Here is a 21,708-nt window from a genome sequence, read left to right on the forward strand (position 1 = left end):
TAGACATATCCATGTACCAAAAACATTCTGTAGTTCTGTTTCCAGATAGTGTATGGAGATACAAATGTTCAACTTTGTAACAATGGAGGCAACCCTGTTCTGTTTTAGGATCTGGACTCTTTATACTTCATGCAGCCAACACTTGTTTAAGGGCTTCCTATTTGCAGTGATAATAAAGTCCAGTTTTTTTGTTTGTTTGTTTGTTTGTTTGTTTTTTATTTGACAGAGAGAGATAGTGAGAGCAGGAACACAAGCAGGGGGAGTGGGAGAGGGAGAAGCAGGCTTCCCGCCGAGCAGGGAGCCCGTTGCGGGGCTCGATCCCAGGACCCTGGGATCGTGACCTGAGCCGAAGGCAGACGCCCAATGACTGAGCCACCCAAGGTGCCCCTAAAGTCCAGTTTTTTAAAGACTGACATTAACCAGGTGCTATTGGATACTCCCTTTCTAATGCTCTTGTAAGTAGGACATGTTACTTAAATACCAGTGCCATTCTGGGGAGTGACCCTGGTTACATTTTCGTAATATTGCTTCATTAAAATCTGTGATTCAGTAGTTTTGCCTGATCTGAAAGTGGCACTATTGTACTCAGAAGATCTGATAAGTAAGAGTGCCACAGAACGTGTTTGGTTCTAGAATACTGAGGTTCATGTCATCTCTCAATTGCTTGCCCTTCTGAAGTGATAAAACTGAACGCCAAGTGAGCATAGCATTTCTTTCTGGGGTTTATGATATAACGTTGATTCAGAAATTTGGGTAACTTTTCAGGAGTCATCATTGATGTTCTTTAATAACCGAATGTATCACAAGATGCTCTTCCAGATTGTAATATGGAGACTCCCAAACATTGAATGTAAATATCCTTCATCTAATTAGTGATTTAAGTAAATGTCATAATTTTAAAACTGTCTGTTGAAGAGGGTAATTAAGCCCTTAAGACAAAATTTGAATCTTTTCATGGTTGATATAAATAAGAAAGCAATTTACATAGGATTCCTTGAAGTAGTACTAATTTTGCTCTTATTAAACGTTATTAATGGCAATGAGGCTTTCTAACCTAATCAGAAACATTTCCTCTAAACAACTTCACACCGACTGTGACTATTACGTGCTTGTTCTCTCTCCCCTGCCTGTATCATAAGCCCCTTAAGAACAGAGGCCATCTCTTTCAGCACTGTATATATAGCAATGCACGGCACTTGGCACACAGTAGGTGTTCAAGAACCAATAACCAGATGGCCAAGTGAATGAGTGACAAGCTGCTCTCATTGGCAACACTGATTGTAATTTATTATAGAGTGGGCAAAATGGGAAGCTTCAGTTCACCTTATCATCCATTGATATAAGTAAAACAGTTCTGAGTCCTTTTTTTTAATTTTAGGTTATTTATAATGAGTAACATCTGTATGTTCCTCTAGTTTATATCTGCTCAGGGCAAGCTGTTACTGAAACTCTCCAGATGGTGTGGTCTTTTCAAGTCCCTGGGTTAACTTCTACCCGTGGAGTATTGGGTAGAAGTTATGGAGTAATGGAGTATTCATCATAGCTCATACATCTATCTAACCCGATGGGTATAATCACCTGGCTAGTGATTATCATAGTGGTGAATAGTTTTCATCCTGATACTTCACCCAAGGACAACTTCTTATTCTCCTTCTCTTTCTTTTTTTTTTCCACTAAACTGTTTCCTAAAAAAAAAAAAAAAAAAACTAATAAAAATGGAAGAAATAGATGAAACTTTGGCTCAAGCACTGGATAATTAAGGTTATCCCTTTGACTTAACACAATTTCTGCCAAAATCAAAAGAAACCTGTTTTTTTTAATTAGCATAATGCCACTGTAATATGGGTAAGGATGTGATATCCATTAGGCTTTTTAAATGCCTAAATTGGGTTGCCAATTCATTAGTGTTCCACAGACCCCATTGGGTTCAAGGAAAACAGCCTAAAAACCAACAATAGACCATACACTGACCAAGTTTTAAAAAACCAGCGTTAAAGATTTTTATCAAATCCTAGTGACCATTTGATCCAAACTTACCGTTCATTTTTTAATATATCAGGAGTTTTTCTCAATAACTTTGGAGAGGTAAGTATCGGTGAATGATGTCCAAGTCAATAGCTCAAAGTTTACCGTGAACAGCATTCTGTATGTTTTAGACGTGTGCATGTTCACTTTGTGAGTTCTCCTAGCTTTTGAGTTTAATTTCACATGACTGAATTCTAAAGCACCCTCATGATTCTATCTCTAGCCCAAGGTAGACTGTAGATTTACCTACATTTTAAATATTGCTATCTGGCAAGTTAGCTTGTCTCTAAGGAATTTAATTTTAAAAATGCAGAAAGGCACGTGTCACCCTAATATCGCTATTCTAAATGCATAAGAAGCAGAAATCTCTCTCTCACCCTGCTCGCTCCCTTCTTAACCAGCATTTCCTTGGTACTGACCTTCCTAGTCTTTCAAGTTGTATGGAGAACATATATAAAATGGGGAAATGCTATATATTCTGCTTCAAACAAGGAGCTATAACGATGTGACTATTTTAGTCAGTAGCTGCCTTTTATAAAGGATATTCCTTTAGGTGGTCATATTTCAAAACCCCAATTCACTTATATCAGCTTTTAGAAAACTGACATTATGGAAATTCTATTTTTAGGATAAAATGGATCTTCTTAGAATGAAGGTTATAAGACACAATGGCCTTTGATTTTTTTTTTTTTAAGCCACCTTTAGGACACTTGGTTTATTTGAAGTTTGAGGGTCACCGGGCATCATAGTTTCACAAGATTAGATAACCTTGGATCTGACATTTGAGATTGTTAGACCTTAACCTTTCAATTAAAAGGCTTTGTTTCCAAAAGATTAGCCAAGTATTTAAATGAAAAACCTGGCAGTGTTGAATCACTCCAAGTGGCAAGTTCATGCAATGATCATACTACAAAGTGATGTGACTCTTTGATGCCATGGTCCATACTCAGATTTGTCACCACCCCAGCCTCCACACCATTGCTCAAAACCTCAAAGTCTGCCCAGTACTGTCTAGACAAAATATAGCTCTGAAAATTCACTCTAATCCAGTTTGACCCAAATTTCCACCTTTTCCCCTCAGATCACCCAGCACGGTCCTGTATTCTAGCCAAGCTGACATAAATATCCTTTACTCACTGCTATTATCAATTCCTCTTTCCTGAAAGTGTTTTCTGGCTAATCCACATTCTTCCAATCTGAAGAACTGAGTTTAATTCTCTCTTTTTGCTTATATAATTCTTAATAAAGGCACATGTATTAGACTTGTGGGATTTTTAGTGGGTTGGTTGACTTTAGTACTTCACCTTCTCTCCCGTCAGGTAGGGATGATGACACTTCCCCCAGAGAATTAAATGAGAGAGGTTTAGCATCATACATCACACATCACACCTGGCATATAATAAACATCCAATAAATTTAACTCATAAAAATACGGTATTCCTTCTGTGTTCCTAAGAAACCTGTTTAAGCCATCACCAACACTTCACTTTCAATCCATTCTGCTCTCTTTTTATCCAGGACATTTATCACCTTCTGAAAGACTGTAATCCATTTATGTGTTTCCCTGCTAGAGGGCAAACCCTACAAAGGAATAGATCTTTATTTTGCTCACTGACAAGCTCTAGAAGAATGCCTGGCGCATGGTAGGGACATAGATTTGTTACATGAATTAGCTTGCATATTCGGGGGTAAACTTCGTTTTCGGTCTCTAAATTACAGTGGTTTTGAACAGAGATTAATCACCAAACCCCATGTGCTCTGAATAAAATAAGAAGAAGGAGAAGGAGAAGAAATTTTCAAAAATGCTATCAGTATTCAAAAGCCTTCTTAATCTTCTAATAGCATGATTTCAGGGCAAAATCTAGGGTAGCCAATGACTTCCCCTTTGTGTAATCACTCTGGCTAGGCACAGTGTGAGATGACAGGCTTTTCACAGTCAAAAGGAAAGGCATTTGTTTTTACCCTTTTAAAAAAGGGACTTTCTTAGATGAAGGTGCAAATGTAGAATGGAACTTAGGGAAGGGAACCTCAACACTGGGGAGATTGATCCTCAGAAATATTAATCACATCCACTTCTGATAGCCCTAAAAGTAGAACTTTGCTTATGTTAGTGGGACTAAGAAAATTTAGTCCCTTAGTGTTTCTCTCACTATTTTCTTTGGTGGAATTCATTATCTACATGCTTCTATAGTTCGTTAACGAGTGCATCCTAGTTTAAAAAAAAAACAAAACAAAAACGTTACAACTATAAACATTCCTAATTTCAGACTTTTCTGCACTAGAAGGCATTTGTGGGGTATAGAAGGGCTTGATCATTAGTTTTTTGAGGATTTGTTTTAACCTCCTTGTCTACAATATTGAGTCTTTTTAATAAAGATTGGATTAGGAACTTAATAGTGGCTTTCAAAGAAGACTTGTCTTTGCACAGGGCTATAGAGTTCAGCTGAGGAAATGAATGATCTAATTACATTCTCTGATGCTAAAAATGCCTACTATTCTAAGACCAGAAAATAGCAGATGCCACCATGAATCTGTCCAAAGCTTCTAGGACCGGCTTGAGTTACATTTATTTAATGACTATAATAGGGACAATAAAGAGAGGCTACACATGGAGCACCAGTCTAATCACTTATATCCATCCCACGGTTGCCGTAGTATTTAAGTGTCAATTACTTAGCAGGCACAGAATTTTGCAACAGGTCATTACTACTTCAGAGACTAGACGAGATTGCTCTAAAAGTTAATGAAACATGTTGCTTAAATATTACATATCTTATGAACCAGGGAAACTTCCTTTACAGTGAGTCATTGATGTTGACATTCCTGTGTAGGCTAACCAGAAGCCTTTTTGTAGTTCAGTAAAAATAGGAATATCTCATAACGGACTGGGAGGTCTCGGTGAAAGCCCAGCAAAGTGGCGTGTGATAAGCAATCATTGCTACTAGTTCATCTTATGCTAGAACTGTAGACCCAGTAGCACCCCCATGTTTTATCATCTTGAAAAATGCCCAGTATGATGGTGTGCATTTAAGAGGCCTGGGAGAAGGAAGAACTCTCATTCCATCTGCTTATTCTGGGAAAGTCTCCTGTGGTAAATCAGATTTTTGTGTGTGTTTTGTTTTGTTTTGTTTTGTTTTTACCAACCTCTTGCTTTAAAAAAAAAAGGTTTAAAGGATCCTTGGGTCTCTGAGTGCTAGGCAGGTATATGAGTAATAACTTAATGCAAAGGAAAAATACTTGACACAATGTCTAGTCAAAGCTCTGATAAATTAAAAACAATATACTTCAAAAGTTTTTAGCATAACTATTAGATAGTAGTAATCTCACTCTGAACTTAAATCATATTCATTTAACATAGCAGGAGTAGAGGGTTAACCAGCATTAGATTCACACGGAAGCTATCTGCAGCTGGAAATGATTTTGAATAACACATTTTAAAGGACACAGAGATAGATCCAATAAATGAGACTTTATAGTCTAGAAAACCAGAAAAACTAGATTGTCCTAGTATATAAATTTATCATCTCAAATAAGTTAAGTCCCTTTGGGGAAGTAGCAATTCCTTTGGCATTATATGAATTGATGACTATTTATTGCCTTTTAAAATATCCAAACTGAGTTGTTTATCAGGCTAGCAGTATAGGTTTATAAGAAACAGCATATTACATTGACTATTATTTCACATAAATATAAAGTTAAGACACTAATTACTTCTTTAATCTTGTATTTCAATACAATAACTAGATCAATAACTAGATCAATAGTATCTAGAATAGTAACTAGATCAAATAATAACTAGATCAAAAGTAAAACAAACAAACAAAATCATACTGTGTTTGGGGAAAAAAATAGCACTTTTCTAAGGCTCCTCGAAGTCAGAGGTTAATGCCACCTCAGGAGCTTATCTTAAAAAGAAAAAAAAAAAGTAAATTAAATATTCAAGACTCAAGCCTTTGGAAATGTTGTCTAATGACATAACCAGGATAATTTTCTTAGCTATCCTGTTTTTATGCAGCAAATCAAAACAACTTGATTTTTTTGTCCCTTCCCCCAGCCCTGTACTGTTTTAAATGTCAGAAAAGATGATGTAAGAAAACAACCCAGTAGAATATGTAAGCTAGAAAATCTTCAAAGTCACTTTTTAATTCCTAGAATAAACTTTTTTTTAAATCTATACAGATTAAGGTGATATTCGAGGTCTTTTCCTTGTGTTCTTTGATTACTATAACTAAGGAAGAAGATGAGTAAGTTGTATCTTCATTTTGTAAGTACACTTAATTCTCTGAAACACCACCATCCATTTTAAGCTTATTGGTAGAAATCACTTCAATGACTTGCCAAAGGTGGTATGGAAATTGACTGTCTGAAAGTTTCTTGGATTGGGAACATTGTTTAATGTTTGGGACCACACAGGGGTGGCTTTTTCCCCCGAAGGCTCTAGTAGATACAAGGCTTGAATTACTTTTCCAAACTTGCTGATGGTGCTTCATGATTCCTAAGGTAGATATCTAGCTGTGTTTGTGGAAGGGAGGTGATGACTTACATGATTCTAACAGGCATAATTTTGGTTACATTTACTTGGATTTATAGAGAGTTCATGAAACAAAACCTGTCTCACATGCTTAGACTTTATAAGCAGAAGTCTGACATTAAGCGGTAGGCTTTCTAATTGCAATTGAACTTCCTACGCTCATCTATCTGTGCTGCGCAAGGACCTTATGCAGATATTTCAATACAGTGGAATCATTTATTGTTTGATGTAGTTGCTTCAACTGTGCAGCGACTAAAATCCCAAATCTGCCTCCTTTGGCATGGGTTAATGTGCTACCTTAAAATGCACTTATTTATTCTCACTACTTACTTGGTCCATTACCATTTCCGAAAAGATGAAAGAATAATGACAGAGTGTGAACTTTAGCTCAACAGTACTTGTGCATTTTTGCCATCTTGTGCTTACTCTGTAGCGGCTTCTTGGAGTATTTGTAGATATACACAGTTTCCAAGCAGGTAGTCTAGCTATTTCAGGACCTTTTTTGGATCCTGCCACCTAAATTTTCCACACTTGAGTAGTTTTAGTATATCACCTCAGGAAGCGAGAAAACAAGTTGGCAGATTCACCTTTCTCCTTGTCTACCAGAAACTGAAATTACCTAGGGATTTCTTATCTGTTAACCTATCTGATTTGGTCAGCAACCAAGAAATAAGCAAATGAGCCCGTATTCTTATTTCTCCCAGAAGAGTTCCCTGGCCTTTTAGATAGCATTCTGGAACTTTGTAAACTTCAGTGTGGGAGAGCCCTGGTATCCAGAGGGGACAGGGCTGGTTATCAGGTTGCTGGTTCTATGCAGACCTGAAATTTGACAAATAAATAGAAAGTCTCTTTTTATTTTGTAAATGACTCTTTTTGTCTTCATCTTATTTAAAAGCAACCAAGTCTCTTCTAAGGGAAATCAGCTAAGTTATGAAGAACCACCCATAAAGTGATAATTGATATATCAAGCACACAGATAACAAAAAGTAGTTTTAAAAACATATATATTCTTAACCATGGAGGTTAGCAAGGCCACCATCATTCTTAGAGATGAAGCGCAAATGCCCTGTTGGAGGTGGATATCTGGCCCAACTAGAAAAGATCCTATCAGGCGTGGAAATGTGAGCCAATGGCAAGTTTCTCGTGGAAGGTTAATGCCAACTCTAAGGGGGTGTTGGACACTAAAACAAAGGACATATTCTACCGGAAAGGCCACCTAGAACCCAGAGATGACATATTAGGGTAAGATAACTTAAATTGATCTTGTGTTGTGTCTACATAGCTATATGAACTTTTTTTCATAGTTTTGGTCTATGTACAGACACAGAGAGAAAAAGAAGTCCCGCCTGTCCATATACAATTACAACACACACCACAGTTTGACTCTTCTGTGCTGATGGTACAAGGCAGCTGGATTCTCATTCCTTTAAGCTCTTCAAAACACAGCTTGTCTCTGAAACATGAGTTGTGGAAAGGTACAGAAACACTCAAGCACTGGCTTTGCGGATTATATAAATGTGGGCCTCTGCCTGAAAAGGAAAACCACATTGGGATTTAATATAATTCAGCCAGGCTATTAAAGAAGAAACCAAATATCAGGCAATGTTTCTTGCCTTGGAAGAGGAAAAGTTTAAGATTACCTGCTTGCTTTTAAAGTGCTCTGCTGTAGTAGATCATAAAATAATTCTACTAGAGTCCATGGCTCTTCATTCTTACTTATGTTTAAAATGCAGATGGTTCTAAATAACATGCTTTCTTTAGCTCTTCTAACGTCCACATAGACTTTCAAGATGACTGCTGTAACGGTATTAGAGTAGAAAGTGGACTGTGTTTAACAATTAGGATTTATATGTGTAAGTATCATAGGTGAAGGGCTCAAATAAAAAAAAAAAACTATTGTATCCTGATGTCCACGTGCTAGATATGCTGTACACCCATTTTGACTTAATTCAGGGTTATTGCATATGGGAACAAGAAAGCACAACTTGATGTGTGTTCTAGGACACAAACTAAGATTCATTTCTATGGTTTATTTTAAAACTGGCTTTCATTTCAGTAGCTAACCTAACTCAGGAAGACTAGACATGAAAAAAATGAAATACTTGCTGGTCAGCTTGGGTAAGTATACGTATATGTGAGGGAAGACTGTTGAAAAAGATACGAATAGTGTCAGTGTATTGGCCTAGGAATCAAATGGTACAATGACAGTCCTTTTCCCTCACCCGGGTTCATTAGCTTTTGGACTACTTTTTTCCTGCAAGGGTCAAGCATAATACCTGTTATACATTTAAATGCCAAATTCAAAGTAAAAATCATATGTTTACTGTGTTTTTGTACCAGTTCCGTAATGCTTTTCCCCAAATCACTGCCCCAAAGGCCCTGAAATAGAAAATTTCTAGAGGCTTCCATGTTAGCAATGGTATTTTTTTTACATTTAAAACCCTAAAATTGTTCATGTAAGTTGTTCATTCTTTAGAATACCCTCTTCCCTTGGCTTTAGGATGAGAGGAAAGCAGACTGAAATATAGTATCCTACTTTCCCATTTAATAGTACACAACAGAGTTCTTCTAAATTCAAATTTTAAAGCTGATTTATTCCATTTGCCCATTCCAATTTTCTATCAACACTTCAGCTTTTAAAAATCGTATTCCTTCCACATGTTTTTTCAGCATACTTTCTGGTTACTGTCACTTCATAGCTCGAAATAGCAAACTCCACAAGGGCCCCTTTCTGTCACTGTCACTTCAGCGTGGTGTCCCCAGCCTTATGACAGCACTTTGGGGCAGGCTACTGTGCCACCACCAAAACATGCCGTGTTTTCTCCACTGAAGCAGACCTTTGGTGACGGAAGCAGGCGCTGCCATCACAGGCCCTGCAGTAGTGTCTCAGCCCGAGGGGAGGAGTGCTCGGCAGAATTCTGTCACATCTCCACAGGCCCTCTCGTCACACAGCTCCTTCAGCCTGCTCACGCGTACCACCCACTCACCACTGTACCAGTGACGCTGCCCAAAGTGTGGAAGTATCTTCTTGGCTCGGTTAGGTGGGAACCCTGACATTTCAGCCCAGGTCTTTAGTGTAGACTGCTCACTGAATACGCATTCCTCAGCCATAAAGAGTTTTCCCTTCATCCCTACCCCTCAAACACACACATCTGCCCCATGTTGACCACTTTGGTCCATGGGCCATTCCCCAAAAATGTCTTGGCTTGCTATACAGATTTACCCACCATATTGCCAGCTACCTTTGAGCCTAAAGCCCAAGGTGTATGGCCCCCACAAAAAGCCATATTATTCTCTCTCCCAGAACAATGAATTCCAAATGGATTTTCCTCGGAATTAATGGGAATCACTCATGGCTTCTTCCATAGGTGACTTGATAGCTCTCTAATAGAGAAAGCAACAGCTAATAAGGTGGTTCAAGTTGGTACTTAATATTATAAACTTGACTCAAGGATGCAATCATTACATTGCCAATCTCTCTCCCCCACATGGCTCCTGAGGTATAAGTACAAATGAGACAAGAGCAGAAAAGGAAACATTGTTAGGGGACCCAGGGCCCAGGAACCCCCAAAGGCAGCGCTCTGATAAATGTAGGCTGAAGCACACTGTACACTAGACCAGAAATCTCCCATTCTCTTTTCCATGTCAAGTTGTGTCTGCTCCATTGCCCTGCCCAGCTCACTTGAGATATACAGAGCACACGTAACATAGTTGGTTGAGCCATGTCCAGATGGTTACTGGGGTCAAGGGCACCATGGTAGAGTATAACCCAAATGATCCAATGCCAGCAATGTAAAACAATGACAGAAACATGACTTTCAAACCTCCGAACTTTCAATGTCACTTCCTTCCCTTTGTAGAAGCGAGTTAAAGGATAAAGTCAGATTCCAGTTTTTCTTCTGTGCTCGGTCTGAGCTAGAGGGGGTGATGCTCAAGAACTGGGGTGGAAGGATTGACTGGGATGTTACAGTTGAGACAGGCATACTCTCTAATGTCAATTAACCCAACTCCAAGCCTCATTTGTCCATGTGCACAAGAATTCCACATGGTCAAAAGACCACAGGAATATTCCAACACTATAGTCTCTTTTAGAGTCTGAAGAAGGGTAAAGAAGGGTCTAGACTCAGTGCTCTAAGCATGTCTTTGTTCATGCCAGCATATTAACTTGTACCCAGCTTTCCCAAGAGGCAAGAGCATACTTTGATTGTGAATTTACACTTTCTTCTTTTTCTGACTCTAAAGAGTTAAGTACTCTAACCAATAGTCATTGTACTGAAACAACTGAGTAATATGATTGTAAAATTGAGCATAAACTTAATACTTCAGTTCAACTTGTGAACAATTTCAGACATTCCTAGTGAACAGCTTGCATTGCCCAGTCTAGAGAATGGACCCTCATCTGGATAGCATTAAGCTCTCTTTTAAAGCTTAAGCTCTCCTAAACGCTATTTATTATGATGTCTATTTTTTAGGCTCCAGTAGGAGATATTCCTAATAAAAACTTACTTTAAAAACAAAATGGGTGTGGTGGGTACAAAAATTAAGAGAGGGCATAATGAGTCAAAAATACTGAAAGTTGCCAACCCAAGAAGTCAAACTTCCTGTCATGCTTAAAAAGAAAGAAAGAAAGAAAGAAAGAGAGAGAGAGAGAGAGAGAGAGAGAAAGAAAGAAAGAAAGAAAGAAAGAAAGAAAGAAAGAAAGAAAGAAAGAAAGAAAGAAAGGCCACACACTGAACAGTAGAGAATGTACTAAAATGAATTTGAATTCTTTGATCTGTGAACTGCAGCTCAAGCCTAGCCAAATACTTTCTTCCAAGCAGCCAAATCAACATTAATAAGCCAGTTTGACCAAAAAGGACTCCAGCTTCCTAGGTAAAAAAGAATCCAGTGACAATGTATGATTAGATCACATAAAGTCCTTTTTCAGTTTTGGTTCAGAAAATATCTATGAAATGAAGTTCTGCTAGGCTATCTTCCTGTTCTGTGCTTGCTCTGTCTACTAAATGGAACGTATTCTTGGTTCAGTCTGTATGTAACGGGTTTAGCACAGTCTTCTTAAAAAATGGTTTTTAAAAAGTGACACATAGAATCTCAAGGAGGGGGACAGTAGAGCCTCCTGTTAGGATCTAGATTTTTCTTGACACCAGCTCCATCCCAACCAGCCGTTTAATGATAGACAAGTTATACATTCTTTCTTGCCCTCACTTCCCTAATCTTTAGTAATGAAAAGGCGTGACTGATGATTCCCTAGGTTTCTTCCAGCTTAAAGTCTAACCACTTGGTATTTCTTTAAGGGGACAAAGGGCCATGGAAGTAGATGGTTGGAACTCAGACTTGTTGGCACATTAGAATTACCTGGGAATCTTTAAGATATATTGGTGTCTGTGTCTCTTGCTCCAGAGATTTGGATCTAATTGATCTGGGTGTAGCATGGACATCTTCTTAGGAGCTCTCCAGTAAAAAATTCCCCAGGTGATGTGAGGTAGACCCTCTAAACTGCCAATGGTAAGGATGTAGGCTTGGATTTGACTCAGAGTCTCTGGGTGGCTCGGAGTAGATTCAGAAGCCAGAGTTGAACAGGAGGGGCTCTACCACTGGCAAACACTCTCACTTTTTCACCTGGGCCTTATTGGTTAAAGCACTACATCCTTCTCTGTGTGCCCCTGCTAGCTGTTTACTTGTTGGTCCTCGTTGTTCTGAAATTGTTTAAACAGTTGCTGTGGAAAAACAATGTTGGCTGCAACCTAAGACTATACAGGACACAGCGTGTGAGACACGGCTTTGATTTCATCACAGCTACCTTTCCTTGAGCCCTTTCTATACAGTAGGCTGTGAGGCTTCTGGTAACAACTCTGCAGACTGTATTCCCATTTTACATACGGGACTCTTAGATAAGTTGCCTTGAGGTGCAGAGCCAGAAAATGGCGAAAGTGTGTAAGACCCCCCCACACACACACACAAGCCTCAACCCTTAGCAGTTCTGCTGTCCTACGTATACCTAAAATTAACTGTTTGGGGCACTCTTGGTCTGACTTGGTTCCAAAGACAGGGAAAAGCTTCTCGGTTCAGTCCTCTACGTCCTAGGGCATGCTTTCCAAGGGTTCAAAGCAATGAAAAATGCTCTCTGTCAATGCATAACTTGTGTAGATCTCCTTGACTCGGGTGTGTTTTGTTCCTGAGGCCCCCACCTTTTCTTGAAAGTGCTGACACTTACAAGAAAATCTCCTAAGGACTCCTTTTCAGGGTGTATTAACATGGTCTCATTTCCCCAATTAAACAGGCTGCAAAAATCTTCCTGTCTGTTGCACTGGGCCTTTGCTGGATAGAGTAAGCCTTCCCTAAAAGCATAAGATTCCAAGCAGTTTAAAGGAGAAAAGCTTTACACCAAGTATCAGAAACAGTTTAATTTCGCTGTATCATTTCTGGCAACATCCCTTATTCTCAAAAGGTTACTTGGGAAATAGTGGTGAAGGCAGCTTGCTGCCCTCTTGGACTCTGACATCTGCCTTAGAGGTTAATATTTCACGTGTCCTAATGCAGTACCTCAACTGAGACAGGCATAAAGTTCCAAAGGACAAGGGAATATATTTTCTGACAAGTACAAAGTACTGGACACTCCAGCCAAGATGTTTATGTTGCTTTGTTCTTGACTCTTATCTCTCTTTCCTGTGTCCATTTTAGGTGACTTTCTGAAAAGTTAACTGGTATGTTTAAGTCAGTGGGATGAGGACTTTAAAAGCAGCTCAGAAAACACAGGTTAGAATCAGTGTGATTTTTTTCAAAAAGATAAGAGCCACCAGCTTCTATAGGAGACAAGGGAACACAGATCATGTTTAATTTTGAGCCTAGGGACTTATTAATGATTGATTTGCTTTTTTCTTACTGAGTCCCTTAACTTACTCATAAAATAGACCCATTTTATTTCACAGAGCTGTCAGGATAAGTGTTTCAAGGGCTTGGTAGGTAAAGTGTTTGTCCCCTCCTCCTTAGCATTAAAAACAGATTCTCTACCATTTGTGGAATGGGGCTACCATTAAGTAAGTCCTTAAGTTATTCCTTTTACCAGCATTTTGAGACTGAGCAAGCAAATTTCTCTCTGCTGTGTATAATAAGGGTAGGAAGATTGCCTGGGGGGGGGGGCACTTGTGTCAGGATATTGTTGAGAACCCTGGAATCATTAAATACTAGCATTGCTGATACCCACACAATCCTACTGAAGGAAAGGGTGCCAGCAAGAATAAGGAGGTGCCAGCCAAACTTCTCCCTATACAAATTAATCCCTATACTTGGTATATTCCAGGTTCTAAATACTAGATGTCTTGCATGAATCCACTTTAAGGGCTAAACAAACTAGCAGATTTTTTTTTTCTTGTGCAAGGGATATACTTGTCATAAGATGACTCAAGCAGTCTTCTGGTATACATTTCTCAGAACCTTCTCAGAAACTGAAAAAAAGATGTTGCAAACTCCAAAATCTCTTCTAGTCATCTGATTCTTGTGCCATGGGAAGGGGAAGTTCCCGCATTCTTTCAGGGAGGTTTGTGTTAAGTCCAGAATCCAAGTTATGTATCTGTGCTCAAAGGGGAGCTAATTTTCTTGACTTAGCAAAGTTTCTTTCCCAGCTTGTTGTTCTATATTAGGCCTTAAGAAAGAGTCAAGAATCTACAATAGCTTCAGAGCTTCCTCTCTTTCCAGCTGTGCCTTCTTATTCCACTCCTTGAGTTTCTGATGCAGAAAGAGCCCACCACTAGGAAGAAGAACCAGCTAGGTTTAGATGGGGAGCTGTTTATGTGACCCTTTGAATATGTTTTTGAGCTTTAATTTGTAATCCCTGCTTTATGAAAACACCCCTTTCGTGTGTTTCCTGATTAATTTTGTGTTTTTTTTGGTCAGGAGAGTTAGTGTGACTAAACCCAAGGAGTAAGGAGGCTGTAGGCTTTCTGGATGTCCTACATCCGCTTCTCCCTCCTTACGAACACCTTTTACCTTACTAGAGCTTTAAAACAGAACACAGAGATTAATGCAATCTAGATAATTTTTTTAAAACAATACCCCTAATTTGGGAAAGTAATCAAAGAAAATAATAGGGCAACTTTTGGCCCCCAGATCCTTTTTCCAGACCCAAACCCTTTCCAAAAACAATTTATTATAAAACCTGCTGAAGGTTTTATGAGAACAATGGATAATTCTGTGACACTGTTAGAAGAATTATGCATTTGAGTTTTTACATGTTTAAGTTGATTATTGTCTACAAAGGGACCTGAGTCTAGCAGCAAGACTTCCTCCATCTACTGTATGTCAGATGGTAGCTTGGACATTTGGAAAGTCTGTGATGGGGAAGATTTGCTCTTTTAACCTTGGGAGAAAGGTAAATGTTTATCAGTCCGGTATATGGGATACTAGAAGAATGCTTTTACTAAAATCTTTCAGAAAACCTCTTTAACATTTCTTTATAAAGGAGTTTATCTCTGAGTCTTGGGGCTTTTGAGCAGAGTCTATTCTCTGATCATTTCGGAGAACAAGGATACGTTTTAAATGGCATGGCCTGCAGTGCAGACCTACCTTTGGTTGTTGCAACTTGATATAGATGTGCATTTTCTTCAGGGAATTTATGCTAAAGAAACATTTTCTCTCTGTTATTTTTTTTCTTCCTTGCCCCTTACAACTGCTCATTCCTAAACAGTGGAAGGATATAATTAAAGGATACCAAATACCTTTAAAACAATTCCAACGGCAAATTTGAAAAGGTAAAGAATCAAAGAACAAATAATGCTCTGAAAGAAATGAAAAACTTGAGGTTGCTATACAAAAGTGAACGGAAAGGAGACTGAAGATAAGAAGGGGCAGAATATTTAAGAATCTCACAAACAAAACAAAAAACATCTAAATCTTTGTCCTAATACAAGGGAAACCACCCCAAGACCAAGCAGGAAAGCTTCAATGTTATTCTAAAATTTAGAAGAACTTCATCATTAAAAAAAAAAAAAAAAAAAAAGAATCCAGATCATTCCAATACAGAAAACACAAGCCATGGACGGGAGCATCGAGTTTGTTATGGGAGCAAAAGGTAGGGAGGGAAAAGGCTCATGAAAGGGGATAGGTGTCTGATGCATGCAGCCAAATACCCACAAAAGGCTGACAAGTCAAGTAATTGGATTTGGTCAGGACACCCATCAGCAGTTGTAGTTGAGTTTCTGAGAGTAGTGTTGAGATGAACAAGTCCTTTGAGAGGAAGGGAATCTGAAAAAGGAGAGGGTAGGAGACTATCCAGTTTAAGTGTTTAATCATGAAATGATCATGAGATGATGATTAGAGGGTTATAGGGAAGTGTTTTCCTTATTTCTGAGATGAGATCTGAGCAACTCATAGAGGAGAGGGCCCAGTGGGGAGAAGGTGAGGATGCAGGAGGATGCATGTCCTTGTATCTCCTTAGGTCAGACCTTAGTCTCACCTCCCGATGTTGTTAACATGGGCAAATATCCTCTAAAATTGGAATAAATTCTCTGAAATTAAGAAAATAATTATTAGCTTACTGAAATTGGAAGTGTGGCTATGACTACGAGATTTATCATGTCAACAGGAAACAATTCTTGGGAACCACTGAAATCAATTGAGGCATACAAAACAGAGGCGTTGTATTAGTGTCCTAGGGTGGCCATAACAAATGACCAACAAGACTAGTCGACTTCAAACCCAGAAACCTATTCTTTCTCAGTCTTGAGGTCAGAAGCCCAAAATCAAGACTCCAATAGTGTTTGTTCCTTCTGAAGGCTCTGAGGGAGAACCTGTTCTGTGCTTCTCTCCCAGCTTCTGGTGGACATTTGCAATCCTTGGCATTCCTTGTTTGTAGGTATGTCAATCCAGTTTTCACTTGTGTATTCACATTACCTTCTCCTTTGTGTGGCTCTTTGTCTCAAATCTCCCTTTGCCTTTCTTTTATAAGGACATCTCTTATAGGATTTGGGACCCTCCCAAATCCAGGATGATCCCAACTCAAGATCCTTAATGACAATTACAAAAACTTTTTTCCCAAATAAGGCCACATTCAAAGGTTCAAGGTTTAGAATGTTGGACATATCTTTTTAAGGGCGACTATATGTGTGTAATAGAGCATCTCTGTAGCTAGTATGAGGTTTCTCAGAGGAGATCCATCAGTGTAACCTGTGAGAGACTCTGGCTTGGGGCCAGGCAGCCTGGGTTAGGCCAGGTTTTACCACTTAGCAGCTGTATAATTTAAAACCCCTGTGCCTTGGCTTGCCCTCTGAAAAACTGAAATAATACTATATCATAATACTCATGGGGTTACTCTGAATGTTTTGTAGTTAATACACATAAAAGGCTACTAGTACCTGGCCCCCAACTAAATCTTGAGTAAATAGGGCTTTGAGTCCTCTGCTGTGTAAGACTTTCACCTATAAAGAGACTGTCTCCCTGGCTGTCTACCAGTCAGGTGTCTTTGAGCACAATTAACTACTAACTCTCCAAATTAAATAATTCAGATAATATTAATCATACATAGATTTCTGTATATATGTGTTTTTCAAGACTATTAAGACTATAAAGATCATTTAAAGACTCACGGGGGGAGATATGAAGTATGCAACTTGAGGAAAGCATGTTGACATTTATGAAGCCAGGAAAGTGCAATGTAAGCTGACAGAAGCAAAAAATGTTAAGACTTACTTTTTACACTTTACATATCTAGATAATAACATACATTTCCATGTGGTGGACTTGATTCTTGAATTTAAAAATTTAAAAATTTAAAAAACAGGGGGCCTGGGTGGCTCAGTCGGTTAAGCGTCTGCCTTCGGCTCAGGTCATGATCTCAGGGTCCTAGGATTGAGCCCCACGTCAGGCTCCCTGTTCAGCAGGGAATCTGCTTGTCCCTCTCCCTCTGCCACCCCCCCACACACTTGCGCTCTCTCTCTCTCTCTCTCAAATAAATAAATAAAATCTTAAAAAAATAAAAAGTTCAAATAAATGGGTGCTTTAAAAAGAGAACTAAGAGAGTTTTTTGGGGGTGGAAGGAGTATGGCAGTCCATGGGTGGTCTTAACAGGTTTATAAAACTATGAATGGCTGCTTCCCTCTGGTCTTCAGTCCATGTAGATAGTTAACGCTCTCTCAGAAGCTGTGTAGAAACTTTGACTTCTGGGAGGTGAAAGAACATTTTTGAAACGTTAGTTCACTTCTGTGTGCTTACAATGACTCTAAGTTTTTCCCTTTTACCTGCCATGATACATAAGGGAGTCTTATGAGAACACATGCCACCACTGCCTTGAGGAGAATAATGCTCAATAATAGCCTAAAAGTATTTCCACTCAATGAATTGCACAACAGACATCCCATAAACTCATTCTTCCCCTGATACCTATAAATGTTAATGTCAAAAATGGTTGTCCTTTATAGGGCTTAGATAGCCCTGGAAATCATATGCAGAATCACAACATGTAAAAAATATATATTTGTCAATGGGAATAAGATAAAATTTTTAACTCTGTTCTTGACACTGCCTTTACAATTAAATGAGTTTTCGAAGCAGAATTTTTAATGTCCAATTTCAGATGCCAATCACGATCATCTCAGACTCAGCATCCAATGTATTTGTATTTTGCTAGGAAATCTTATTTGTGTTTCTGTGACATGTTTTGATCCCTACCTTTAAGACTAGATTTTTATGCCACAATTCCAATACAAACTACTTAGGTAGGTAATCATTAAATGTTACCAGATATCAATTCTTAAAGAAAAACCTCGTAAACACCCTCTTTCCCTTTTGGAAACTACAAAGGAAACAGTCCTACCCGCTCCTCTTCAGAGTTCAGTCCAATAGGGGAGAAAGAACAAAATGAGTCTGCAAATCACGAGTCGCAAGCCTAGTAGCATACCTTCTGGGTCTGCTGTTTTACGATCTCGTGATGCCTCTAAACTCTGCCCACAGGTGTCTGTCGTAGGTTATGTTCATTTGAGACCTCGGGGATCGCCTGGTGTCACTCCGTGTCTGCTGGTGCTGGAGTTCGCTGTCTGCCTTCTTGTCATGTCTAACGAAGTAGAGACAAGCACAACTAACGGGCAGCCTGACCCACAGGCTGCACCGAAAGCACCATCAAAGAAGGAAAAAAAGAAAGGTATGGAGAAATCCTCTGGAGGCCATTGAGGGGAACGAGTGTTGCTTACCTCTGAAGAAATGCGAGGTTTGAGGTGAACGAAGTAAGAGCTGGGCCTTGCGCCACCTCAGCCTCAGCAGACTCTCAAAGTTCTCCTCAACAGGGAAGTTGGACTTGGGTAGAGATTAGCTTGCTCCACTCATAAGACACATTGTCTCTGAATCCTGTGATTGCACCAGCTGGATCCCGCCGCTGGGAAGCGTTCACGATAGCTTGTTTAGTTGATAAACACCACTCTCAATTATTAGATGATTATCTTTCAGTAACCTGTTTACCACTTTGCTTTACTGAAGTAGCTGTTTTTCAAAAACCGAGATCTTTATTTTACTAGACCTTGTTCTCTTGACCTGAAGTACCACTAGAAAGTGCCAGAGTCCTTAATCATTCATAGTTTGAGAATATGCCGTGGCTTGCCTGCCTTTTACTATTCTGCTTTAGCTATGGAATGAGATGACTGCAGTCTTTTTAAGGAAAGCAAAAGAGATTATAAAGATGAGATAAGTATCTTAATGATTTTCAAAGGAATTTATTCATAATTTTCTTCTGCCTTGTTGGCAGTTCAAAATGTTAGTAAAGAGTGTAGTAGTTTATTTTTCTTTCATTAAAAAAAGCACTATCCTCCCTATTTTCTCTTAAGAATATTTTTTTAAATTATGGTGAAGAATATCCCCAAATCCCACCTCACACAGTCCCATACGTTTCCCATAATTCAGTCCATTTTGCACCTTTAAGAGTTCATTTTCTCTCCACCCCAACACCATATACCGTAATACAGAATACAGTTTTACTCAGAGGAAGTAAGAATAAAGATAGAATATTGCATATCTGAGCAATTGTAATATAACCAATATGTATACTACTCAGATTTGGAGGTTCTGGAACATATTTGGTCATACCTGGGGATGATATTTAAAGACATTTATAAATTTTATCCTATTTTTCTTTTTTTTTCCCCTCAGGCTCTGAAAAGACAGATGAGTATCTTTTGGCCAGATTCAAAGGTGATGGTGTAAAATACAAGGCCAAGCTAATTGGCATTGATGATGTGCCTGACGCAAGAGGGGATAAAATGAGCCAAGATTCTATGATGAAACTAAAGGTCAGAAGGGAAAGCATGCTTTGTCTCTATCTCAAGCAGATATCCAACAATGGGAATTATATTAGAAGTTTTTGTTTACCTATATCTCAATTATTTGAAAGAAAAACTTTTCTAATCACATAATTGATCCAGCGATGCCTCATTTTATGAGGAATCTTGAGTTTGTTTGCACATTGTGAATGCTGTTCTAGAGACTGGGCTTAATCATGGAGTGCGGGACCGTAGATGCCTTTTCTTTCGGGCACATCAAGTTTTAGGTCCTGGAAGTATTCAGGTAAAATTCAGGTCTCTCTTTGGAACTTGTAGCTCTTTCGTGTTAGCCCTTGGGGCATTTTGTTAATTTTTAAACTCTAGTACTGTCACTATGTGGAACTAATTAAATAAATAAAAATTGTTAAATAAGACCAGATCTAGAAGGAACATCTTTGAAGATCTTAACCAGTCTTCTTGTCTCTACCAATGACTATTCTGAGGCCAACAGAATTAGAATGACTTGTCCAAGTTCACATAGCTAACTCATGATGTCCTGGCTCGATGTCTTCTATTTCATTCTGCCATCTACTATGAAAGATGCCTAATCCTGTCGTAGATGGTAAACCAAGCTGAAAATAAAGCTGTCTTTTAAATGTTTTAGTATCAAAAGCATCATAGGGTAGTTTTAACTGGATTTTTCTTGTTTTCCCAATCTCATCAGGGAATGGCAGCAGCTGGTCGGTCTCAGGGACAACACAAACAAAGGATCTGGGTCAACATTTCCCTTTCTGGGATAAAAATAATTGATGAGAAAACTGGGGTAAGAATTCACTTTCACTGACACCTTTCTGACCACCTGAGTCCACCTGAGTCTAACAAACAATTTGACATGAATCTCAGCTCCCTGTTTTCCTTTTCAAAAGTCTGTAGGAAAAAAATAGTATATATCACTTCTCCAGAAGTAATAGGCAGAAAACAGATAGGGTAGGAGGTGAGGAGTCAAGATACTTTATTGAAATTTATTTTCTGTAATGGATGTGACTCTCCAGTCTATAAACACAGATGTGCTATAAATATCACTTCACTATTTTTTTGGACTCCAGGTACGCAGAACAAGATTAACCCTAACCCCTGGTTTCTGATGTTGCCATAGATCTATGCCTGGATTTCATGAATATATTAACTACATGCAAACTTACTGGCTAACCTGAAGCTAGAATATTATTACCTTTGACACATCTGTCTTTTCTTTCTTCTCTCTTTTCCCTTCCTCTTCACTCTACAGATATAACCTTGCTCATTTTGGGGGGTTGCTGTTATTCTGCATAGGTACAGTCTTACCTATTTTGTTTATTTTTTTGTAACCTTATCCAAAGATGATCAGATCATACTTCAGGTTCCTGGAACTTTATTTTCTCTACTCAACATTGTAAGATTCACTTACTTAAGATGTTGTTTGTAGCTCATTTTCATTGCTTACTTAAGATGTTGTTTGTAGCTCATTTTCATTGCTGTCTCAAGGTACTTTGGGGAGACCTCCAGTTATTATCCATGCTTTCCTAGAGATGGCCATTATCTATTACGCAAAATCCACTGGTCACATAGAGAACCCTGGAACCCTGACACCTGCTCACTCACCCTGCTGGTCCTCATCCACAGCTGTTTCCTTTCTCCCTCATCTCTCAAGTCTTATTTTCCCAAGCCCATCAGAGAATGATGGCAAGTTTCCTTAAAACATTCTCTTGTACCCCAAATCTTCAAAGATACCCAGTATAAACTTTCCAGTGGCATTAGGCATTTGGAAACAAAAACAAAAACCAAGACACATTATGACCACCTACAAATATTTCTGAAGAGTTGAGCCCTGCCATGTGCTTGAAAGGATCAAGAGAAAGGGGAGCGGGGGAATAG

General features: G+C 38.8%; 1 protein-coding gene across 1 annotated transcript in view; it reads left to right on the forward strand.

Annotated features, from left to right (window-relative positions):
- The window catches only part of DAB2 (DAB adaptor protein 2), a 49,551-nt gene that overhangs the window by 9,078 nt on the left and 18,765 nt on the right, over nucleotides 1–21,708 (forward strand). The window contains exons 2-4 of the mRNA XM_028098109.2: nucleotides 18,500–18,686; nucleotides 19,685–19,824; nucleotides 20,519–20,617. Of these exons, the coding sequence (XP_027953910.1) occupies nucleotides 18,596–18,686; nucleotides 19,685–19,824; nucleotides 20,519–20,617 (330 nt within the window). The 5' untranslated portion in view covers nucleotides 18,500–18,595. The remainder of the gene's footprint in view (nucleotides 1–18,499; nucleotides 18,687–19,684; nucleotides 19,825–20,518; nucleotides 20,618–21,708) is intronic.

This window comes from Eumetopias jubatus, unplaced genomic scaffold, assembly GCF_037043125.1.
Source record: "Eumetopias jubatus isolate StellerSeaLion01/CBP00866 unplaced genomic scaffold, mEumJub1_p1.0 scaffold_5, whole genome shotgun sequence".
Taxonomy (NCBI): Eukaryota; Metazoa; Chordata; class Mammalia; order Carnivora; family Otariidae; genus Eumetopias; species Eumetopias jubatus.